The sequence below is a fragment of the Bison bison genome, unplaced genomic scaffold, assembly GCF_000754665.1.
Source record: "Bison bison bison isolate TAMUID 2011002044 unplaced genomic scaffold, Bison_UMD1.0 scf7180017864163, whole genome shotgun sequence".
NCBI lineage: Eukaryota > Metazoa > Chordata > Mammalia > Artiodactyla > Bovidae > Bison > Bison bison.
The window spans coordinates 1484326-1509168 of NW_011494735.1; the positions used below are offsets into that span (position 1 = coordinate 1484326).

At 35.9% G+C, this 24843-nt stretch overlaps 1 protein-coding gene across 1 annotated transcript in view; it reads left to right on the top strand.

Annotated features, from left to right (window-relative positions):
- Positions 1-24843, top strand: part of KIF21A (kinesin family member 21A) — a 186970-nt gene that overhangs the window by 102346 nt on the left and 59781 nt on the right. The window contains exons 4-12 of the mRNA XM_010841621.1: positions 11669-11891; positions 12022-12204; positions 13857-14006; positions 15139-15273; positions 15741-15908; positions 17790-17905; positions 20512-20707; positions 21099-21288; positions 21859-21922. Of these exons, the coding sequence (XP_010839923.1) occupies positions 11669-11891; positions 12022-12204; positions 13857-14006; positions 15139-15273; positions 15741-15908; positions 17790-17905; positions 20512-20707; positions 21099-21288; positions 21859-21922 (1425 nt within the window). The remainder of the gene's footprint in view (positions 1-11668; positions 11892-12021; positions 12205-13856; positions 14007-15138; positions 15274-15740; positions 15909-17789; positions 17906-20511; positions 20708-21098; positions 21289-21858; positions 21923-24843) is intronic.

Here is a 24843-nt window from a genome sequence, read left to right on the forward strand (position 1 = left end):
CAAAGTTATTATAGTATTATTGACTATGTTTTTTATGCTGTATACCCTTGTGATTTATTTATTTTATAATTGTAAGTTTGTTCCTCTTAATACCCTTCATCTATTTTGCCCAGTCTCACTCTCCCTTCTGTCTGACAACTGCCAGTTTATTCCCTGTATCTATGAATATCTTTTCATTTTGTTTTCTTTGTTTAGATACCACATGTATGTGAAATCATATGGAATTTATCCTTTTCTGTCCAATTTATTTCATTTCGCATAATGCCCTCTAGATCCATCCATGTTGTTGCACATGGCAAGATTTTATTCATTTTTATGGCTAAAGAATTTTTTTTTTTCTTTTAGGTGATTTCTAGTCACATACCATTGTGTCTGGAAAAGACACTTGATATGATTTCAGTCTTCTTAAAGTTATTGAGACTTGTTTTGTGGCCTAGCTTGAGATCTATCCTGGATATTGCTCAATATGCTCTTGAAAAGAATGTATTCTGATATTTTAGGATGAAATATTTTTTGTATATCTATTAATTCCCAGGCTGATCTAATGTGGAATTTAAGGCCAGTGTTTCCTTGTTGATTTTCGGTCTGGGTGATCTGTCCATTGATGTAAGTGGGGTGCTAAAGTCCCCTACTTTTATTGTGTTACTGTGAATTTCCACTTTATACTTGTTAACATTTGTTGTATGTAGTTAGGTGTTCCTATGTTGAGTGCATATGTATTTGTCATTGTTATATCTTTTAGTTGGATTGATACCTTTATTTTATAATATCTTTGTCTCTTATAGTCTGATATCAGTGTTGCTACCTTCATTCCTTCATTTTCTTTTGATTTCTATTTGTATGGGATACCTTTTTCTATCCCCTCACTTTCAGTTTCTGTATGCCTTTATATCTGACGTGAGTCTTTTGTAGGCAGCATATAGGTCTTTTTTAAAAAAATCAAACTAGCCACTCTGTCTCTTGATTGGAGCATTTAGTCCACTTACATATAAAGTAATTATTATGAGATATGTTACTTATTGACACTTTTAAACTTGTTTTCTGGTTATTTTTGTAGTTATCCTCTGTTCCTTTCCTCTTCTTTTGCTCTTTTCCCCTGTGATTTGATGGCTGCCTTTAGAGTTTTGTTTAGATTTTTTTCTCTTTATTTTTGTGTATCTTTATAGGTTTTTAATTTGTGGTTACCCTATATATTACAACCTATGTATATAGTTGTATATTTTAAGTTGATAATCTCTTGGTTTGACACATTATAACAGGTCTTCATTTTTACTATCCCCTACCCATTTCAACATTTTATGTTTTTGACATCATACTTTATATCTTTTTGTTTTGTGAATCCGTTAACTACTGATTGTAGGTATTAATGATTTTACTTTTCAAGGTAGTACTTTTACTTCTTTTGTCTTTTAGCCTTCCTACTAGCTTTATGTTTGCCTTTACCATTAGATTTTTCCTTTCATAACTGCTTTATTTCTAGTTGTGACTTTTTCTACTTAGAGAAGTTTCTTCAATATTTCTTATAAGACCAGTTTATTGGTGACACAGTCTTATATTTTTGCTTGTCTGTAAAATCTTTATTTTCTTCAATTTTGAATGATAATCTTATCAGGTAGAATATTCTTATAATCTTGGTTGTATGTTTTTTTTCTTTCATTACTTTGAATATATTGGGCCATTCTCTCCTGGCCTGAAAAATTTCTGCTGAAAATTCAAGTATCATATAGGAATTTCCTTGTTTATAATGACTTGCTTTTTCTTGTTGCTTTGCAGATTCTCTGTTTATCTTTAATTTTTGCCATTTACTTGTATCTTGGTGTGGACTTCTTTGGGTCCATCTTGTTTAGGACTCTGTGCTTCCTGGACCTGAATGTATGTTTCTTCCCCCAAGTCAGGAAAGTTTTCACCTATTATTTCTTCAAATAGAAATTCTCTACCCCTTTTTCTTTATTCTCCTTCTGGGACCTTAATAATGCAAATGTTAGTATTCTTGATGCTTCCACAGAGGTTCCTTAAAGTGTCCCTCATTTTTAAAGTCCCCCTTTTTACCCTTTCAGCTTGGCTGACTTTCACTACTTTGTCTTCAAGATTGCTGATCTGGTGTGTGTGTGTGTGTGTGTTTTAAGAATCAAATGGGAGACATTTCTTTCCCTACATTAAAGCTTATTTTCAATATGTAATATAATAGATTTAATAAGGAACCTCTAGCATAACCACACTTAATGACATTCTTGATCCAGTGATTTTCTCAAAAATAGGCAAAGAATTTTTTCAAAATTAATCTCTTTAGTGGAATTACTGAGGTGTGCTTCTTTCGTGAATGTCTTGAAGAAATATGTTTCTTCCCATCAACCATCATTGTAATTAAAGATCCACTTAGGGGAAGATTTTTGTGGATTTGTATTAATTATGATTAAGGCAGTGCCTGTTCTTTTAGAAAAATAAATCAGCAAGGCCACAAATGTTATAGCAAGTTCCTCTTGTGTGTCAGAATGTTTCTTCTAGAATAGAAGGTAGAGGGTTAAAGTAGTGAAAATTCTTAGTGGTGTCTAATAACTGGAATGAACTAGGAGAGAATCAAACAAGGGACAAAAAGTTCAGTCACTTAGTTGTGGTGACAGAATGCCCTAATGCCCTAACTTTTAAGAAATAGAATGGAGGAAATTAGTAGGGTATAATTCACATTAAGGTATCATATTGAATACTAATAAGTATTGTTCACTAATAATGATCATCTACTGACAAATGAGATTTTAAAAAAGGCAAAAGATCTGTTCAGGGAACAGATTTATTGGTGTCCTTTAAGAAGAACAAAGGTGTTCACAAGGTGCCAAATGGGCTAGTTACAGATAGCTGCAAGTAAAAGAGCCATACAAAATAGGAATCAGGTCAGATTATTGAGTAAACTAGACAACTACCAAAATCACATGGGGATGAGATCAGAATAACTCAAGCAAAAAAAGAAGGGACAGTTTATAAAGACATTTAGGTAATGGAAAATTCTGTCATGATTATGAAACAGTAGATTAAGGACTATGGTGTTTTCTAACAGGACAAGAGATTAGCAATGGCCTACGGCAAAAAAGATGACATTTTGTGTGTTATTCCTTTTCTATTTGTAGGGAAAAGTGAAAATAACTTGACCCACATGCTGCAACTAAGATCCAATGCTGCCAAATAAATAAAATAAAAATTTTAAAAAGACCTGTACGGAGTCTGGGATTTTATCCTATTTACAAGTAAACAAGCTAGTCTTTTCACTGCTTCATATGTCATGGCAGAAGATAGAGGATTCCTGAGTTGGAGACAAAGAATTTTTATTATTCACAACACACTAAGCATCATGAGTTTCCTAGTGATTGGAACTGATTCCCCATCCCTGAACCCCTAATCCAAAAGAGGCAATGCAGGTAGACCTGTTACATGGATGCTGTGCCAACAGTGGGATATCAAGAAACAGCAACCTCTCATCACAAGGAAAAAACATATATTTCTATTTCTTTAATATGTGTATCTTTAGTACCTATAATGAGATGATGAAAGTTCACTGAACCATTGTGGTAAACATTTCATGGTATATGTAAGTCAAATCATTATACTGTATACCTTAAATTTATATGCAATGTATGTGTTCAGTGTGTCCAACTCTTTGCAACTCCATGTACTGTAGCCCACCAGGCTCCTCTGTCCATGGGATTTTCCAGGCAAGGCTACTGGAGTGGGTTGCCATTTCCTCCTCCAGGGGCTCTTCCCAACCTAGGGATTGAACTGGCATCTTTTGCATCTCCTGCATTGACAGGCAGATTCTTTACCATTAGCACCACCTGGAAACTCTCAGATACAATGCTGTATATCAGTTACCGTGCTTCCCAGGTGGCATTAGTGCTAAAGAACCTGCCTACCAATGCAGAAGGCATAAGAGAAACAGGTTCAATCCCTGGGAGAAAGGCATGGCAACCCCTTCCAGTATTCATGCCTGGAGAATCCCATGGACAGAGGAGCTTGGCTGGCTGCAGTCCATAAGGTCGCAAAGAGTTGGACACAACTGAAGCAACTTGCATGTCGATTATATCTCAATGAAATAGGAAGGAAAAAAAACACTGAACTTGGGAATTCACTGTTTTTATTATTTATTCATTGTTTCCATTGTTTTGCTGAAGCAAGCCAACGCTTTGTCAGGAGGAAGACATTATCCCTAAAGGTTGCTTGCTGCAAATGCAACCTTGAGAAGTGATCCATGAGAAGAGCTGCTAGGATTTTGCATTCTTGGCATATTGAGCAAGAATTTTCAGGGATTTAAGAGGGAGGGGACATATGTATACTTATGACTGATTTATGTTGTTGTATGGAGAAACCAGCACAACATTGTAAAGCAACTATCCCTCAATTAAAAATTAAAAAAAGAGAATGTGTAGATATGCTAAGGTCTCATGATAGGATGCTTCTTCCAAGAATATGTGGCAGAATTAGACCTTAAATATTACTAGGCTTCCCTGGTGGCTCAGATGGTAAAGAATCTGCCTGCAATGTGGGAGACCCAGGTTTGATCCCTGGATCAGAAAGATCCAGTGGAGAAAGGAGAGGCTACCCACTCCATTATTCTTGCCTGGAGAATGCAGTGGGCAGAGGAGCCTGGCAGGCTACAATCCATGTGGCCACAAAAAATCAAATGTGACTGAGCCCATTGTGTGCAATTCTGCCAAATATGCTTGTCTTATTTTTCGGTCTTATCTAAGACATCTTGAACTAGTCCTCTTAGCTTATTTGATAAATCCAGTTATGATTATTATTTGGGCAGAGAACAGAAAACAAGGCCCAATTTAAGGAAACTTACTGGTCTTATTCTCAGATTCTCTTCTAGTCTTCACTAGATGCTGCCACTGCAGAGAGCCATCATAATGTTTTTATGAAGGAAGTTCTTTGTCCCTATGGCCACAGTAGTAATTGCTATAAAAACTGGAGAGAATAATAGGAACTATAAAGAATATGGAATGAGTAATGTGACTAATGGTGGATATAAGGTGTGGCAGAAGAAAATGGTTGTTTGTTGATACCTTTTAAAGTCAGCATTTTGCTTTTCATAAGGGAATAATTAAAGTAGAACTTGAAGTTAGAACTTCAGGAGTATTAAATACAGGCTCCTATATTCATCTTATAGATTAGAAAATTAATACATAAATTTGTTAAATGTTAAACTCAAGATCAAGTTTCTAGTAACAGAGTAGAGTAATGGGGAAAAAGTTAAGTTACTGTGATAATCACATGCCCAGTATTGAAATATTCCTCCCCTGTAACTAGAACAGTTTATAGGAGTCAGTCAATCAACATTTGTTAAATTAATTTTATGATTGAATAAGATATATTCTCAGTTCTTAAATAATTCATTTGCTAGTGATCAATAAGAATTCAATTTGATATCTGTTATTCTAAAATCTCTTCCCAGTTGGCTGAGTGGTAAAGAACTTGCCTGCCAATGCAGGAGACGCAGGGGATACAGGTTAGATCCCTGGGTTGGGAAGATGCCCTGGAGAAGGGAACAGCAGCCCACTCCAGTATTCTTGCCTGGAGAATCCCAAGGACAGAGGAGCCTGGCAGGCTACAGCCCATGGGGTCACAAAGAGAGACGACTGAAGCAATTTGGCACATTCTAAAATCTTGTATAAACTGCATAGATTAATTCAAGTTTGGGAGGAAGGGGAAAGCTTTATAAATGTACTGATACTTGAGTTAGGTCTTAAAGAATTGCAAAAAAGTTGCTATGCGGAGACATAGAAGTCCAGCGTTCTAGGTAGAGAGAAAAGCATGTAGGTTGGCACAGTGACTGAAAGTATGTAGTTAGTTGATCAAAAAATGATCAGTGGTTTGATGTAGCTGAGTAGTGTAACTAGATTTGAGAGTGGGATTGTAGGCAGAATTCAGATTAGGAAAATCTTAGAATAGATACCATGCTAAATAATTGGGACACTTTGGTGGCAGGGAAAACACTGATATTTTAAGGCAACTTGGTATATGAGATACAAGAGGAAAAGATAAGTTCAGAAGGAATGTCACAAAAGCCAACTGCTAAGGAATGTGTTTGTAGGGGAGCAGAAAATGCCACCCCATTATATACCAATTTGACATAAGAATTGTTTTGGGCTGAAGGCAATGAAAAGAAACAGATATTTGCCAAAAAGCAGGACCTAGCTTTTAAAAGGTTTTCTTCCTCTGCTCTGCTCCAAGAAGGACAGAAGTTAATTACCAGAGACTGCACCAAAGTATCCTACATAATAAAGTTTACTTAATTAGCCTTTATCTTACACTAGCTCCTACACATATTTATATGCTGACAGTTTGTTGTACAAGAAACTCAAAGTCCTTTTTCTTTTTGTTAAGATGCTATATAAATTCAAGTTGCAACCACTCTTTGATTTACTCATAACTGAATATTTCCATGTATATGCATGATACAAAAGTTAATAAACTTGTTTGTTTTTATGTTGTTAATCTGTCTTGTCAAAAAGGTCCTAGTTAGGAGAATCTAGAAGGGTAGAGGAAAAAAGATTTTTTCTCCCCTACTGGTTGTGAATAGGATCAAATGTGTCAGGTAAGATGAAGACTAAAAAGGATCCATTGTATTTGGAAATAAAAAGGTCATTGGTGCCTTCTGTCTAAGCAGTTTAAATAGAGTGTGAGAACAGAAACTAAAAAGCTGCTATTAGCTGATGGAAAGATTCAGAACATGGATACATTTGTTCATGTCCTTTTATCTTAAAACAGAATAATTGACAGCTTGCATCATATTTTGTTTCAAACCTTCAACCTTCAAAAACTAGTTATAACAAAGCACATTTATTTCAGTATGGCTCTTCATGGATTTTCCCCTCTCAGATCCCACCCTATTGGTCAATAGCCCACAAAAGATAAAATGTTCCATACCTCATGCTAAGAAACAGGGCATATTCTCTAGTGAAACTGTCACTATTTTCCATAATGGCCCCACCTTGCCTATATTCATGTCCACTGTAACATTTGAAAAAATCCATTTCTATTAGCAAATTAATTTTAGATAGAACCCACATTGTTGTTGGTTTTTTAAATATTGTTGTGGAGTATTAAAATATCTTAAATATTTATGACATAAGTTTTATGCATAATTGTTTTTCTTTAAGAAGCAGTTTCAAATATTAAGATATCTAGCTGTTTGATTATAAACATTTAAAAAAGCCTGCAAGGCTTTTTATTATTTCTTAGTGTTGGGATTAGATAAGTATATTTAATGTTCTTATTTTTATATAAAAAAACTAAGAAAGAAGGTATTTCAAAATATATAAAGTAATAAATATCAGATTTTAGTTTTAGTCTTGTTTTTCCCAGAAGGGTGGTGTATTTTGTCTATATATAACATCAAATTATAGTTTCTAAATGGAAGCTTGTTGCCATGTACATTTCAGACTCTACATTATTAAAGTAGGTTAATTGGTTTGGGTTAAGACTATCTGAGAATTCCTGACTTAGTATAAATTTAGGGATTTGGAAAGTTTATATTCTGAATTTTCAAAAGGAAATTGAGAAGGTGAATGTATCTCTGAACTTTGAAATGTAGTCAGCTTCCAATTACCTGCTTGTGCCAGAGATCTTCCCCTTATAGATCGGAATTTCTCAGACTGCTGGGAAGCTGCCATTGCCTGTTTTGGGTTGAAAAGGGTTCCACCCATCTTTTTGGTTTTTAAAGTCACTCTCCCCACCCATGCAGATGGTATGATTGCATATTATCCATCTTTCAAATGCATTCCTCCTTGCCATTAGCAAGGATAATAAGCAGGTGAGTAGAGGTTCGGTAAATTCTGGGTGACACTGGCATTCTAAAATTGGCTGTAGTATCTGCAATTCAAATAGTGCTTATTCTTTATGTTGAAACTAAATTAAAAGTATTTTAATAGCCAAATAAGATGGCCTGTGGTCATAGTCATTTACTTAAAATTAATGAGGCACTGATTTCAAACAGTAGCCTAGTGCTGATTTTCATTTAGTTGTTTTTATGTTTATCTGTTATATTACATGGAGATTATTAAATTTCACAGTGCAGCTATAAATCAGCGAGAGAGCAGAATTTGGGGATAAATGGGGTAGCTCTCAGGAGACACAGCCTCGGCTCAGATACAACTTTATGGTGGAATGCAGAATTAGGTGAGTGCTTCTGAAAGAAGTGAAATCTAAACAGAGATTGAAAACAAGATGTTCAGGCTGGAAAAGGAGTTGGGAATTGAAAAGGAAGAATGTCCAGGAGAGAAAATCATATTTGAAAGCATAGATGCTAGAGAGAGCATAATTTGTTAGTGAAACTAGCTAAAAATAAACCGTCACCACAATGACCATCACTAACCAAAGTCCTTTGATGGGAAGATTAACCATGGCAAGAGGAGACTACAGATTGACTTAAGGGTATATTAGAGGGTCTTGGCTGGATGGCATCACTGACTCGATGGACATGAGTTTGAGTGAATTCCAGGAGTTGGTGATGGACAGGGAGGCCTGGCGTGCTGTGATTCATGGGGTCGCAAAGAGTTGGACACGACTGAGCGACTGAACGGAAATGAGAGGGTCTTTGGGCTTCCTAGATGGGGCGAGTGGTAAAAAAAAAAAAAAAAAAACCTGCCTGCAAATGCAGGAGACATAAGAGATGTGGGTTCGATCCCTGGGTCTGGAAGATCCCCTGGAGGAGGACATGGCATCCCACTCCATTATTCTTGCCTGGAGAATCCTATGGACAGAGTAGCCTGGTGTGCTGTAGTCCACACGGTTGCAAAGAGTCGGACACAACTGAAGCAACTTAGCACGCACACAAAGAGTTTTAGGCAAGGCAGTGATCAACTATATTTTACAAATATCATATCAACTTCATATTTCACAAATATATCAACTTCATATTTTATAAATATCAGTACCAATCTGTGGAACAGATTGATAGGGAGCAAAATTTGACACAGGCTCTCTGGTGAGAAGACTTTTGCAGTAATCCAAGTAAGAGATAATGGTGGCTTGATTAGATGAGGAAGGGAAGAAAATGGATGAGCTATTTCTGAGATAATTAATAGTTCTTAGAGATAGGTTAGATAGATGGAATAGGGAATAATTGAAGTTGACTCTTCCAACTGACCAACAGACAGAATGGTGATTCTTCCAAGGAGGATGGTGGATTTGTTTTTCTCCTCTTGACTCTCCTGAGGAGGATTGTATTTATCATTTTTATCCCCATGAATGGATGGAGTGTGACAGGAAAAGGGGAGTTTGGAAAAAGGGAATATTAACTTTGAGAAAGACAACTCATCATGAAAATGTGGAACCAGAAAGTCAAAGCTGCTTACTACAATGTAAGCTGTAGTAAGTTTTTATAGTCTATTTTTATAGTCCATGGATATAGTTTTTTGTAAGAAACATTTGTTTTATTTCTTATAATTTTATAATAGTATATAAATATTATTAGTCAGTGTTCTTCAGACAAATAATGTTAGATCTGAAGGGAATCTTGAAAATGATAGTTTCTGTCAACTGGTGAGGAAATTGGAGCTCAAAGAGAAGACCACATGAGTGGTCACCTATAGAGTGAGAGAAGTATTAGAATCCAAGTCTCCTATGGACCACTTCATTACTCTTTCCACAGTACCTAGCCAGCTCCCCATTGATTATTGCATGCTATTAAAACAAATCATTGAAGTTGAAGACTTTATGGAAGAAAAACATCATTATTACAGAAGAAGGGGAAATTGCATAAATAAATAAGATTCTTTACTTAACACTTTTATGCTAGAACAGAATTCTGTTTAAGATAACCAGGGTTACAGAAATTCAGTGCCTTCTCAGTATTGCCAAGGATTAAAACTCAGATGATCTAGACTTAGGCTTGGCTTTATTTCTAACAAATAGATGAACTCATTCCACTTTTATAGATCTCTATTTCTGAAAATGAGATTTCTTTAAAATCCTTTCTATTTTCTGTCTGTATCATTTTATATTTTCTATTACTGGTTGTCTTTACTTTCTTCCTCAAATTGCTTCTCTTTCTCCATGGCAAATAGGAACCTCTTAAAAACCCAAGTAGAATAAATCAGTGACATATATGTCCTGATGGTCCTGTTTATGGAGTGAATAAAATAGGGCCAGATTTTGCTTTGTTCTGTTAGTATCATATCACCATATTTACTTTCCTTCTTTGAAAAATAGGCCTTGAAATCTGGATGCTAATGCATAAGAGGAAGGTCCTAGAATCTGAAGTATGAGAGTTGGGTGTAGGTCAAGTATAATGCTGTGATGTAAAGGATGATTCAATAGTTTTGAAGAGAAAATATTTAGAACCTTTTTGTGTTTTTATTTTTAAATTCTTTTCAAAATTCTGCTTTTGTGTATATCATATAACAAATCAATATGGTACATGCATATATTTATAAGTGAATATACAATGTGGGATTATATATTCTGGGGTTATGCTTAAATATGTTAAACTAACAAAAGGTTATGGTCAAATAAGTTTGGGAACCATTACTGAAGAGTTTGCAAAAAATGGTGAGTCATGGGTATCAAAATAAATGCTATGTTCTTAATTTCTCACTTTTGGATATCATCCTCTTTGGAAATAAATAAAAGAAATCTAAAACAAAGATAACAATAAATAGCGCTTTGGTAGTTCACTTATTTAACTGAGTCTTCTTACGGAGTTGAGAAAAGATATTCACTCACAAAAGTGGCAGAAAGTGAAGAGGAACTAAAAGCCTCTTGATGAAAGTGAAAGTGGAGAATGAAAAAGTTGGCTTAAAGCTCAACATTCAGAAAACGAAGATCATGGCATCTGGTCCCATCACTTCATGGGAAATAGATGGGGAAACAGGGGAAACAGTGTCAGACTTTATTTTTCTGGGCTCCAAAATCACTACAGATGGTGACTGCAGCCATGAAATTAAAAGACGCTTACTCCTTGGAAGGAAAGTTATGACCAACCTAGATAGCATATTCAAAAGCAGAGACATTACTTTGCCAACAAAGGTCTGTCTAGTCAAGGCTATGGTTTTTCCTGTGGTCATGTATGGATGTGAAAGTTGGACTGTGAAGAAGGCTGAGCACCGAAGAATTGATGCTTTTGAACTGTGGTGTTGGAGAAGACTCTTGAGAGTCCCTTGGACAGCAAGGAGATCCAACCAGTCCATTCTGAAGGAGATCAGCCCTGGGATTTCTTTGGAAGGAATGATGCTAAAGCTGAAACTCCAGTACTTTGGCTACCTCATGCAAAGAGTTGACTCATTGGAAAAGACTCTGATGCTGGGAGGGATTGGGAGCAGGAGGAGAAGGGGATGATGGAGGATGAGATGACTGGATGGCATCACTGACTCGATGGACATGAGTCTGAGTGATGGACAGGGAGGCCTGGCGTGCTGTGATTCATGGGGTCGCAAAGAGTCAGACACAACTGAGTGACTGAACTGAACTGATTCTTAGTCATGATTTTTTTGGATTAAGTAACTCATATTGAAATTAACTCAGTATTATTTAAGTTAAACTTTTCAGCTCAAGGTGTAAATACTAGATTACATTTGTGATTTTAAAAGATTTGGCTAGGATTTTCAAAATCCTACTTCTTCAGTTTTTTTCCATTTATTGTATCTTATTTTATTTCTTCCTGTTTTTTACCTCACAGAATAAGACCACAGCTTGCCAAAGAAAGGATTGAAGGATGCCATATTTGTACATCTGTAACACCTGGAGAACCTCAAGTCTTCCTAGGCAAAGATAAAGCTTTCACTTTTGATTATGTGTTTGACATTGACTCCCAGCAAGAGCAGATCTACATTCAATGCATAGAAAAACTAATTGAGGGCTGTTTTGAAGGATATAATGCTACAGTTTTTGCCTATGGACAAGTAAGTACCAAATTGTTTTCATAGAAGCTGTAACTTTTCAGAAGTGTTAGTTCAGTTCCACTTTCATTTTTGTTGCTTGAGATTATGTTATTAAGATCAAGCATCCATTTTTCTCCATTCTTTTATTCAGACTGGAGCTGGCAAAACATACACAATGGGAACTGGATTTGATGTTAACATCATTGAGGAAGAACAGGGTATTATTTCTCGCGCTGTTAAACATCTTTTCAAGAGTATTGAAGAAAAAAAACATACTTCCATTAAAAATGGACTTCCTCCTCCAGATTTTAAAGTGAATGCCCAGTTCTTAGAGGTAATGGTCTAACTGTGTCATTAGTTTCCTTTAAATCTTATTCTTAAGACCATAGTCCTATGACTTTATAGTCCAGCTTCCATTTTAGTGCTTGGCGTATGGTATTCAATAAATGTTGTTTGAGTAAATTAACATAGGCACTAATAACAAAAGATAATAGGTAATAAGTATTCCTTGTTTAGTGGCATTTAAGATTATAGATATTTGACCAGCATCCATAGAGTAAAACAATTAATATTGTTTATTTCAGATTTTTTTTTCTTTTCTGAGAATTACTTTTGTAATGTAGTCAGGTTCACAAAGTGCTGGGAATTCAGTAACTAAGACCAAAAGAGAGGGAAAGAATATGAGGAAAATACAATTGATGCTGCAACACTAGTCTAGATGCAAAAGCTGGTATTACTACACGGATGTGCAGATATTTTAATGAAGTATCTAAAGATTAGGGCAGGTTTGGATTAATTTAGGACTCCAGTACTCTTGCCTGGAAAATCCCATGGACAGAGGAGCCTGGTAGGCTGCAGTCCACGGGTCGCTAAGAGTCGGACACGACTGAGTGACTTCACTTTCACTTTTCACTTTCATGCATTGAAGGAGGAAATGGCAACCCACTCCAGTGTTCTTGCCTAGAGAATCCCAGGGATGGCAGGGCCTGGTGGGCTGCCGTCTATGGGGTCGCAGAGAGTCGGACATGACTGAAGCGACTTAACAGCAGCAGGCTGGTAGGAAGGTCACGCTAGTAAAAAGGCATTTAAGATTTGAGCAGTATTGCAATTGTGTGGACAGTGCCATTATAATTCTGTATGCTTGGGCCAACTAGCATTCTAGTCTGATTATAGTCTACATCACCTAAGCAAATCATTTTGACAAATGATGAAACATTTTATTCAGCATTATATAGCACAAAATAGAAAACAATTCAAATTAACATTAGTTATCTTACTGCTAGTTTTAATGGACATTTCAATTTAATAAAAACCAAGAAGAATATAATTATGTGTTTCTACCATACCAAACACCTTGGTAAGGTGTTTCTACCTTACCAAGAAAGGTAACTAATGATGGAAAAAGAAAAGAAACAGTGTTCTTTTATCTTCCCTTTCACCCTGTAAGCATTATTAGGCATTGTGACTTTAAGCATTTTGATAGGAAAATTGGTGTATACATCCTCTTATAAGGTGGTAGCACAATCTCATCAGAGTCTATTGATATATTGCTCATCTTGCAAAAATACTAAGTATTAATTTTTAGATACATTAAGAAGGGCTGTAGGGCCAAAGAAAATATACTTTTAGTTCAAACACTAAAAATTCTTAAAACCTTCCCTAAACTTTCAAGCTTAGGATTTGTCTACATTTGATACATATTTTTTTATAATTTACTTGTATTTATAAATATTTATCTCTTGCACAGGGCTAGTGGATCATTTTATCTAGTCCTTAACTCATTAGTCATAATTAAGTCTTTTACTCTTCCTACCCTTCTAAAGAAATCTGGCATTTATTTTTATTTGTGGTCATTTTTATGTGTTATTTTGAATAAATATGTCATTTAGAAGAACTTTTAAGGTATATTTCAAAGATAACATGCAATATGTGTTATTACAGCCATGAGGCAATTTTGGCTAACGTTAAACTTACTTATTTTGATAGCTATATAATGAAGAGGTTCTTGACTTATTTGATACTACTCGTGATATTGATGCAAAAACTAAAAAATCAAATATAAGGATTCATGAAGATTCAGCTGGAGGAATTTATACTGTGGGCGTCACAACACGTACAGTGAACACGGAATCCGAGGTGACATTTATGTTATAGTTAAAATAGAGCATGTTTGGGGGAATTCCTTGGTGGTGCAAGGGTTAGGGCTCTGCACTCCCAATGCAGAAGGCATGGGTTCCATCCCTGCAAGCTTCGAGGCACGGCCAAAGGAAAAAATTAGAGCATATTTGGCTTTATTTAACAGCTTTGCTGCTCACCATATGAAATTTGTATCCTAAAGATTAGCACTGAGGTAAAATTTTATCTTCATCATTTTTACAGGATTTTATTAAAAATGTCACAGCTGTGATAAAGTCAGTGCATTTATCATAACAACTAAAGAATGTAAAGCATTGTATGTATAGTTTTCTTTCACACCTAGAAAAAGAGGGTTAGATAATTTAAAGTGAAGGATGAGACCACAGTCCTTTGTGCTTTTTGCTATAACACATGGAGGCTGTGGGGCTTCCCTGGTGGCTCAGTGGTAAAGAATCTACCTGCAATGCAAGAGATGCCGATTCAGTCCCTGGGTCAGGAAGATCCCCTGGAGAAGGAAATGGCAACCGGCTCCAGTATTCTTGTTTGGGAAATTCCGTGGACAGAGGAGCAGCCTGGCAGGCTACATTCATGGTCGCAGAAGAGTCAGACATGACAGTGACTAAACAACAACATCATGTAGTCCTGTATTATGGCTCCTAAAGAGAGACTGTTAAGAAAACTTACACTGGGGAGTTCTGTGTCAGTCCAGTGTTTCGGACTCAGTGCTTTCAGTACCTTGGCCCTGAGTTCATTTCCTGGTGGGGAACAAAGATCTGCAAGTCACATGGAGTGTTCAAAAAGAAAAAACGTTACAAATAAGAAAATACGGAAGAGCCTGAGTAATTGCGGTTATTGCTTAGTTTGTTCCAAAGTGTTCTACTGTTATAGTTTTGATAGAAGCTGCAGACATCAGCAAATGGCAAACAATGGAATCTCAGTGTTTTCTCCTATTTACAAAAACAAACACTTATACTTTCTGGTCAAAAAGTGCCTGTAAATAAAATAATAAAACAGTCTACCTCTTGTACATCTTTTAATATGATGAATTTTAACCAGTAGCTCAGACTTATGATTATGTAGATTTAGTTTAAGTATTGTTCAAGTAAAACCTCTCTTTCTTTCCCTTTTCTAGATGATGCAGTGTTTGAAGCTGGGTGCTTTATCTCGGACAACTGCTAGTACCCAAATGAATGTTCAGAGCTCTCGTTCACATGCCATTTTTACCATTCACTTGTGTCAAACCAGAATGTGTCCCCAGATAGATGCTGTGAGTTAGTACTAATGTCTTAAACTTTCAGATTTCATTTCTATAAAATCACATGAGTATCAAAGAGAATATTTGCGTCAAGTTTAGTTTGTTTAATTATTCCTTTTCCTAATGAGATGTCCCTGGATTTATTTAAGCTAAAGCTGGCCAGCCATATAAAATTTTGAAATTAAAAATGGACTGTATTTCTGCAGTAGCCAGAAAGTATGGTGATGGATTAGTTACTTGAGACCCTTCGTTTTTGAGGGCTGTATGGTACAAATTTCTCTTCAATATAAGCAAAGCCTCAGTTGATAGCTCTCTTTGATCTAACTTTGTCTAAGCTTCTAGTTGCAACAGGCGTTTTTGTGCTTATATTTATTTGACTACAGTATACTTGGCTATATGAATAATGAAGGCAAGATGGGGTTGAAGGATATTTAGTGTCACATTAATAAGGTATTTTCAATTATTTTCCTCAATTACAGGAAAGTGCAACTGATAATAAAGTGATTTCTGAATCATCACAGATGAATGAATTTGAAACTCTGACTGCAAAGTTCCATTTTGTTGATCTGGCAGGTTCAGAAAGACTGAAGCGTACTGGAGCTACAGGCGAGAGAGCAAAAGAAGGCATTTCCATCAACTGTGGACTTGTAAGACTAAGACTTTGTGCTGGGAATATATCAGAGTTATTTTATTATCCTTTTCCATTTTATAATATATAATACCCAAGTGGAAATCCTTCATACACTGAGCTGAGAAATGAAAGTTACTGTAAACTTATAGTAATGCATTGAATTTTGATGTCAGGCTGTCAACTTTTTTCTCCTTTTCACATTGTAAGTTTTCTTCAAGTGTAAAAAATTAATTGGATTAAGTTTTATGATATGTGTATAAGATATGTATATATATAATAGAAATGATTTTAAAATTCTTCTCAAATTTAAAAATATACTCAATATTAAATATTATATGGGATGACCTTTAAAGTAGTTTTATGCTAACATTTTTATGACAGGCTTTATTTTGGAAATTATAATAACATGTTATTTAATAACAATTAATAACAATTATTTCAAAATGATAACTTTTTTCATTTTAGGAATTAACTTTAATACCCTGTTTTTGATTGATTGGAAAACATTTTGTGTTGGAGTTAGCCTAAAGTGGTGTTTTTGATTGAATGGAAAACATCTTGTGTTGGAGTTAGCCTAAAGTTTCTACTATCTGAAAGAAAATGTTTTGAACCAAATTTTTATGTAATCTTTTTTTCTTATTGATTTCATTATAAAAGTGGTTCTTTGTTCCTGCTTAGAAGTAATGGCATTGTAAATTTCTGTGATGCTGACAGCATCAGAATAGATGTTTTCTGCTTTGCCTCTCTCCCTTTCTTCCTAGAGCAGGGGATCCAAGCATATGGTCCTTTTTTTTGGTCATTGCCCAATATTTGCTGTTACATGATTATAACTCTTCTGTGGGGGAATTATCAACTGAGACTGATTAGAGAGAGCCAGTCTTCCCAACCATGCATCTTGATGCTTCTACCATATGGTTGAATATTGTGGTCAGAGGAGTGAGTGAGCAGGATCCTGGACTTTGTGTATTGTTTTGAATTTCTTGAGATATAAAATCATGGTATGGTATTTACGTTTGTGCTGTTTGGAAAAAACAAAAGCCATTGCTCAGTTTTCTTGTTCAGGCTATTGAAACATGTTCAGATGTGTGGTAGAGGTTCAGAGTGATCAGTGGCTAAAATTGCAGACTGTAGAAAAGGGGGACTAAGACACAGTGTGATGCTGATGCACTCTCTGCAGCATCCATTGGCTCTAACAAAAATATAGTTATAGGCGAGTATGGCAAGCATTTAGGAAAACGCTTAGGCTGTAGGTGCTAGTTCAGTGACTAGGAAAAGTAGAAGCATGTGGCAGGAGGAGGGACTAAAGAGTTCTACAATTTGACTTAATTTCTTAAATATTGGATGCTTAGTACATAGATTCATTGAATTTCTAAGTGCTGCTGTACTTAATAATACTTTATTCAGAGATACCATACTGATATGTTTATTGTGGTTAAAAGAAATTTTGTTTTCATATAAGGAAGCTATAGTACCAGAAAGTTCCATGAAATTGTTAAACTAGCAATTTATTTCTTCATTGAGCTGAAGAGAAGAATTTGCACCATGAATTGGCAGTTTTGTGAGAGATACTTCATGATGCTCTGATAATTCTAAGAATGGTTTAGAAGTCATCAATCTTACAACATTCCTATTTCTAAAGAAAATCTCTTCAGATGTTTTAGTATTTGTGAGTTATATTTATATAGCACTAAATTTTGATTGGTGTCAGTTTTTTAGTAGTTATATGGAAAGCTTCAAGTTTACTTCATATTTCAAAATACAAATGTAAAGTAAAACCAAACAGAAGTGGTCTCAATTCTGCCATGTCTTTGTATTATTTTCTATAAGATTTCATTATTTTAAAATGTTATAATTAGTACATTTTTATCATTTTCCTCTCTCTCTTTCTACCTTTTAGTTGGCACTTGGCAATGTAATAAGTGCATTGGGAGACAAGAGCAAGAGGGCCACTCATGTTCCCTATAGAGATTCTAAGCTGACAAGACTACTACAGGATTCTCTTGGGGGCAATAGGTATGTAGAAGTGTTTATCCTCCATATTCCTGGATTTCAATTATTCATTATTTTTAAAATGTTTGAAAACTGATTTATAAGAATTGTTTATTATAAAATAAATTAATGAAGAACTAGTAGTTATTAAGTGCCTCGAGTGCATGAGTGCTTTTGCATGTCATTTCACATATTTCTTGTAACAGCTCTTGAGGTAGGTATTGTTATTCCTATTTTATAGATAAGAAAATTCAGAGAGATTAAGTAGTTTATTCAGTCACTTGGTGCATGAAATCCTTGACATACATTCTCTCTACTGTACAGAGTTTCAGTTTTGAGTGCTTGGCACATACTTGATGCTTAGAAAAATTTTGTTGAAAAATGCTATCTTCTATGAAATTAAAAAAATAAGTTAAATATAATTAATTTTTTTACAAGTCTCCTAAAAATTAAACATTTTTTTACATTTTTAGAAAACTTTAAAAATATTAATTGAATGAAATATAGGGTGTTTGCTGGTTATTAACTTTTCCAGAATCGCTGATATTCCTCGTCTTCTGTACTTTGCATCATCCTGATACATTTCATTAGCTAAATGTATTCTTTGGTAATGCATTCCTCTTATAAACATCAGCATGTTGGCTTTAAAAGTGAAAACATTTTTGGCATTTAAATTCAGTCTTGGCATAGTTCAACATTACATACAAACTGATCCTGTAAAATAATCCAGTAATTAAATTTGTTGATTTTCTCTTTGAACAACTATTATTCAAAGAATTTTGATAATGTTGAATTTATTTGGGGTGAGGTTGGATGGATTTGGAAATAATGTTTTGTTTTATAGAATTTAACAGTATCATTTTTATATTGCTTGTTTTGTAATGTTGGCATTGTCTTGACTCATCTCTCTTCTAGCATATCCTTTGTATTGCTTCCATTTGTCCATATTTCTTCTGTTCTATATTTTCATTCGACTTTCAATATCAATCTGAATCTTATTGTAACTGGACAAAAATTTTTGTTTTTTAAGCCAAATATAAATTATTAAAGTTTGCTAAATTGTAACCTTTTACTGTGTTTATTTCTTTACTTTATAGTATAGCTTTGTTTTGTAACAAAAAAGAGATAGTAAACATCTTCCCCTTACCAGTGTCAATACTTTTGAATACTTCAGTACTTCTGAGAGTTTGCTTGCCCTGTAGTAATCTAAGATATTTGCACTAGGGATTTTTAATTCCTCTTGAGGTTTATCTAAGCTACAGCTAAAGAATCTCAGATGTTCCTCACCCATTTCCTAGGTAAAGTAAAGTGAAGTCGCTCAGTCGTGTCTGACTCTTTGCAACCCCACAGACTGTAGCTTACCAGGCTCCTCCATCCATGGGATTTTCCAGGCGAGAATACTGGAGAGGGTTGGCATTTTCTTCTCCAGAGGATCTTCCCGACCCAGCGATCGAACCCAGGTCTCCTGCATTGTAGGCAGACACTTTATCATCTGAGCCAACTGTGTGGGTGGTAACTCCTTTCTTCTAATCCCATTCTCCTCTGTTCATGGAATTCTCCAGGCAAGAATACTGGAGTGGGTAGCCGTTCCCTTCTCTAGGGGATCTTCCTGACCCAGGGATTGAATCCAGGTCTCCTAGATTGCAGGCAGATTCTTTACCATCTGACCACCAGGGAAGCCCAGTCCCATTGCAGACCAGCCTGGGTAAATTACATCCTTAATTGTTAGTATGTAAGTGCCTATTACACCAGTGACTTCCCTGGTGGCTCAGACAGTAAAGCGTCTGTCTACAATGCAGGAGACCTGGGTTTGATCCCTGGGTTGGGAAGATCCCCTGGAGAAGGAAATGGCAATCCACTCCAGGACTATTGCCTGGAAAATCCCATGGACAGAGGAGCCTGGTAGGCTACAGTCCATGGGGTTGCAAAGAGTTGGACACGGCTAAGCGACTTCACTATCACTAAGTGCCTATTAGAATTTCCACGTCTGATTCATTGACAGAAATTTCTTAGCCATAAGGATTTTATTATCCTATTCTTTGACTGATAAAGCAATTCATCATGACTGTAAAATAATCTTTCACATTTTTCCTGTGTAATCTAACCAGAAATTCTGGAACTTTGACCACTCAATCACAAATGATATTTCATATTGTGAAACATATGGGTATACTAAGTACTTTTCTTCAGCAGGTGATAGAATTTTGTGTGAAATATTTTGCTAAGAAAAAGATCAGGATGCAAGTTATTAAAAAAAATTTAAATCCTGAAATATTAAGCACATAATGAAAGCAATGGGTTTTGAATTTCAACATTTCATAGGTAGATTAAATTTTAGAATTATTCTGTGTATATTGCTTCAAAATTTTTTTGTAAAGAGGTGAGAAATAAATGTATGCACTTTTGCTTTCTCAAGGTATTAGGTGTCAAAAAGGGACAATATAAAAACATCTTTTTCCTTAAGGTAGCATTGAGGCTTTAAAATTTGCTTTTATTTTTATGTTTGGTAATATCAATCTTTTGGTATCTTGAAAAGTAGATATTATTCAAAAGACAGGTATTTAAAATGATTATTTCAGCATTTATTTGCTTTTATCTGTAAACGTAATTTTTGTGTGTGTGTCTTTCAGCCAAACAATCATGATAGCATGTGTCAGCCCTTCAGACAGAGATTTTATGGAAACTTTAAATACCCTGAAATATGCCAATCGAGCTAGAAATATCAAGAACAAAGTGATGGTCAATCAGGACAGAGCTAGTCAGCAAATCAATGCACTCCGTAGTGAGATCACACGACTTCAGATGGAACTTATGGAGTATAAAACAGTAAGTTCATGATTTTGATTTTGCATTTTATGTACTCAGTGATACCTTTTTGTGATGGCTCTCACGTATGTCTCTGGAGTCTCTTGTCATAATGGTGACATCTTTCCTTTTAGGGGTAGAATTCTATAGTTTTCTTTGTGGGTAGCCTTTAATAATGTTCAGTCTAACAACTTGATCAGCCTCTTGTTTCAAAAGACTACTTTCTCAATCAAATTCTTTAGTGACATGCTCAATGAAGTGATGTAGTAGAGGGAAAAGGAACTCTTGCCTTGAGGCTGTTAAGGCAAAAGGGCTCTTGGTTGTAGAATTACACAATCCTGCATATCCTTTAACAAGACTCTTGTGTAGTTAGAACATCTCAACCAACAAGGAAATAACTTTTCTTTTCTAGGGCAAAAGAATAATTGATGAAGAGGGTGTGGAAAGCATCAATGACATGTTTCATGAGAATGCAATGCTACAGACTGAAAATAACAACTTGCGTGTAAGAATTAAAGCCATGCAAGAGACAGTTGATGCTCTGAGGACCAGAATCACACAGCTTGTTAGTGATCAGGCCAACCAAGTTCTTGTCAAAGCAGGTATGTGTGGGGGCTGTGGAATGAGTGAGGGATTACTTTTGGAGGGCAGAAAATATTCTTCATGTTTTTTAATTTCATGAAATAGTTGAAGTTAAAATGTCAGTTTCTGTAATTTAAAGTTAATGTTTAATTTGTAAATAATACATTCTTATAGAAATGAAATGTGTCTTTGCTTCATCATATTATCTTTCTGCTCATGGAATTAAGGGCAGGAAATTTGCTGTTTAAATTATGTTTCAGAGCATTATTGTTTGTTTCCATAACCTTGTTTTTCTCTTACTCTCTGTTGAATTTTAAAGGAAATTCTTTTTTTTTTAATTAACTTTTATTGGAGCATATAGTTGGTTTACAATGTTGTGTTTCTGCTGTACAGAAAAGTGAATGTTACACATATACATATATTCACTTATTTTCAGATTTTTTTCCTGTATAGGTCATTACAGAGAACTGAGTAGAATTCCTTGTGCTATACAGTAGGTTCTTATTATCTGTTTTTAAATATAGCAGTGTATGTATATATGTCAATGTCAATCTCCAAGTTTATTCTTTCCCCCTTATTTTTTCTTGCAGGTGAAGGGAATGAGGAGATTAGTAATATGATTCATAATTATATTAAAGAAATTGAAGATCTCAGGTATAGTTTATATTCTGCAATATATAATGCACATATTTGGGTTTTGCAGTAAAGTATTATTGCTACTATTTATTTGTTGGGTTTATTTTATGTAGGGCTTCCCAGGTGGTGCTAGTAATAACCCACCTGCCACTGCAGGAGACATGAAATGTGGGTTTGATCCCTGGATCGGGAAGATCCTTTGGAGGAGGGCATGGCAACCCACTCTAGTATTCTTGCCTGGAGAATCCCATGGACAGAGGAGGCTGGCTGGCTACAGTCCATAGGGTTGTACCTATTCACAGTGATAGTTCAGCTCTTTGGTCAGGTTAACTTTAGGGGAATAGGTACTTGCCTATAATGAAACATATGGGAACATAATGTCACAAACTACTTTCTTCTCACATTATCTTCCTGTGTTCTACTGCTCTAGTTGTTGTACCCTTAATTGGAAACATACCAAACCTTATATAAGGATAGGCGTAATTGATGTCAATGGAGTTGGCTCCTTGTGCTCCTCACCCTCCATTTGGGAATGCTCATTATCAATAAGTCATCCCTAATTTTTAAAATCTCCCATTACTCCTGTTCCTTATACTTCCCCAGCTGTCTTTTATGAGTGAGTTATTGTATTCCTATAAATTGCCTGCCCCTGGTACATATAAAGTTCATTCGTCACTCACATTTCACACATGTACAGCAAATACTCACTGTAGGCCAAGCATCATGCCATGGATTGAACAAGTATGACATAAACAAGGAATTCACAGCCTAGGTGGGTAAACTTACATAAATAGTCACATGCAGTAAATGGGCTGACCAGAACTGGTAAAGGGAACACCCACACCTGTTGTGGGAATGTGGAGGGGATCACTGAGCACAGATTGTGAGAATAAAGGTCAGAAAGATGATCAAGAACACTAATTATTTCTGTAATATTTTCAGGTTCCATGATTTGCCTTGTTGGCTGAGCTGCTTTCTCTTGAAGTAAAACTACAGTCAGCTCCATCAGGAGCATCTAAATAACTCAGAACTCACTTCTGCTATACATATGCAGAAAATAATCAAGTGAAAGATCATCTTTCACAACTACCCTAACAATTCTCTATCTTGTGTTTGTCTTCTCTTTCCCTTTCTCTTCCTGTGGCTATTTTAGAGATACTTAAACAGAGATGAGTAGTTTTTCTACTATTTCTGCCTCCATAAGGCAGAAATCCCTTCAATGCTTCAAAAAGTAAAAACTGATGAGAAAACATCTGATGTAGCAATAAAGATACTCAAATTGTTGTTGTTGTTCACTCAGTTATGTCTGACTCTTTGCGACCCTGTGGACTGCAGCATGCCAGGCTTTCCCATGTCTTCACTATCTCTTGGAGTTTGCTCAGACTCATATCCATTGAGGTGATGATGCCATCCAACCATCTCTTCCTCTGTCGCCACCTTCTCTTCTTGCCTTCAATCTTCACAGCATCAGGGGCGTTTGCAGTTTGTTGACTCTTTGCATCAGTTGGCCAAAGCATTGGAGCTTCAGCATCAATCCTTCCAATGAATATTCAGCATTGGTTTCCTTTCGGATTAACTGGTTTGATCTCCTTGCTGTCCAAGGGACTCTCAAGAGTCTTCTCCAGCACCACAATTGGAAAGCATCAGTTCCTTGGTGCCCAGCTTTCTTTATGGTTAGACCCTCACATTGATACATGACTACTAGAAAAACTGTAACATTGATTACATGGACTTTTGTCAGCAAAGTCATGTCTCTGCTAAATTTTAATAACACTGCCTCGGTTTGTCACAGCTTTTCTTCCAAGGAGCAAGCATCTTTTAATTTCATGGCTGCAGTCACTGTCCGCAGTGATTTTGGAACCCAAGAAAATAAAGTCTGTCACTGTTTCCATATTTTCCCCATCCATTTGCCATGAAGTGATGGGACTAGATGCCATAATCTTAGTTTTCTGAATGTTGAGTTTGAATTTATTCTGTTTGTATATTTCCAAACTTTACCTTTTTGATGGAGAACATTGGGGCCTTAGGTTATAGTTCTGGTCAGCAACCCAACCTGGGCTTGTAATTTCCATCTTGTATTGGCAATGATCTTTCCTGCCCACTGCTAAAAACTTGTTCTCTGACCAGTCCCCAGTCCTTCCTGACTCTTTAGAGTCCATCTTTACCATTCCTTCTGACAAAACTAATCTCTTTTATTTCCTAAAGATTCTTTTTCTGCTCCTATTTGCTTCCTTTTATCTTTTTTTATTTTCTTGGCATTGATCAGTTGTTAGGCTGATCCATACTCTGGTTCTTGGGCTACATTTCCTCTCTTCCATCCTGCTATTCTAAGCCTGGACCTAAGCTTGATCTCACTATTTGATGAATGGCTTGACTAGTGTCACTATTTCCTAGAAAACTGACTAAATCATTTCTGTTCCTTTTCCCTCTACTACATCACTTCATTGAGCATGTCACTAAAGAATTTGATTGAGAAAGTAGTCTTTCTTTTTCCCTCAATATTATGGAGTGTTGGAGAAGGCAATGGCAACCCACTCCAGTACTCTTGCCTGGAAAATCCCATGGACGGAGGAGCCTGGTAGGCTGCAGTCCATGGGGTCGCTAAGAGTCGGACACGACTGAGCGACTTCACTTTCACTTTTCGCTTTCCTGCATTGGAGAAGGAAATGGCAACCCACTCCAGTGTTCTTGCCTGGAGAATCCCAGGGATGGGGAAGCCTGGTAGGCTACCGTCTATGGGGTCACACAGAGTCGGACACGACTGAAGTGACTTAGCATAGCATAGCATAGCATGTGTAGAGTTGTCTCTTGTGTTGTTGGAAGAGGATGTTTGCTATGACTAGCATGTTATCTTAACAAAACTCTGTTAGCCTTTGCCCTGCTTCATTTTGTACTCCAAGGCCAGACTTGCCTGTTACTTCATTAGTCATCTCTTGACT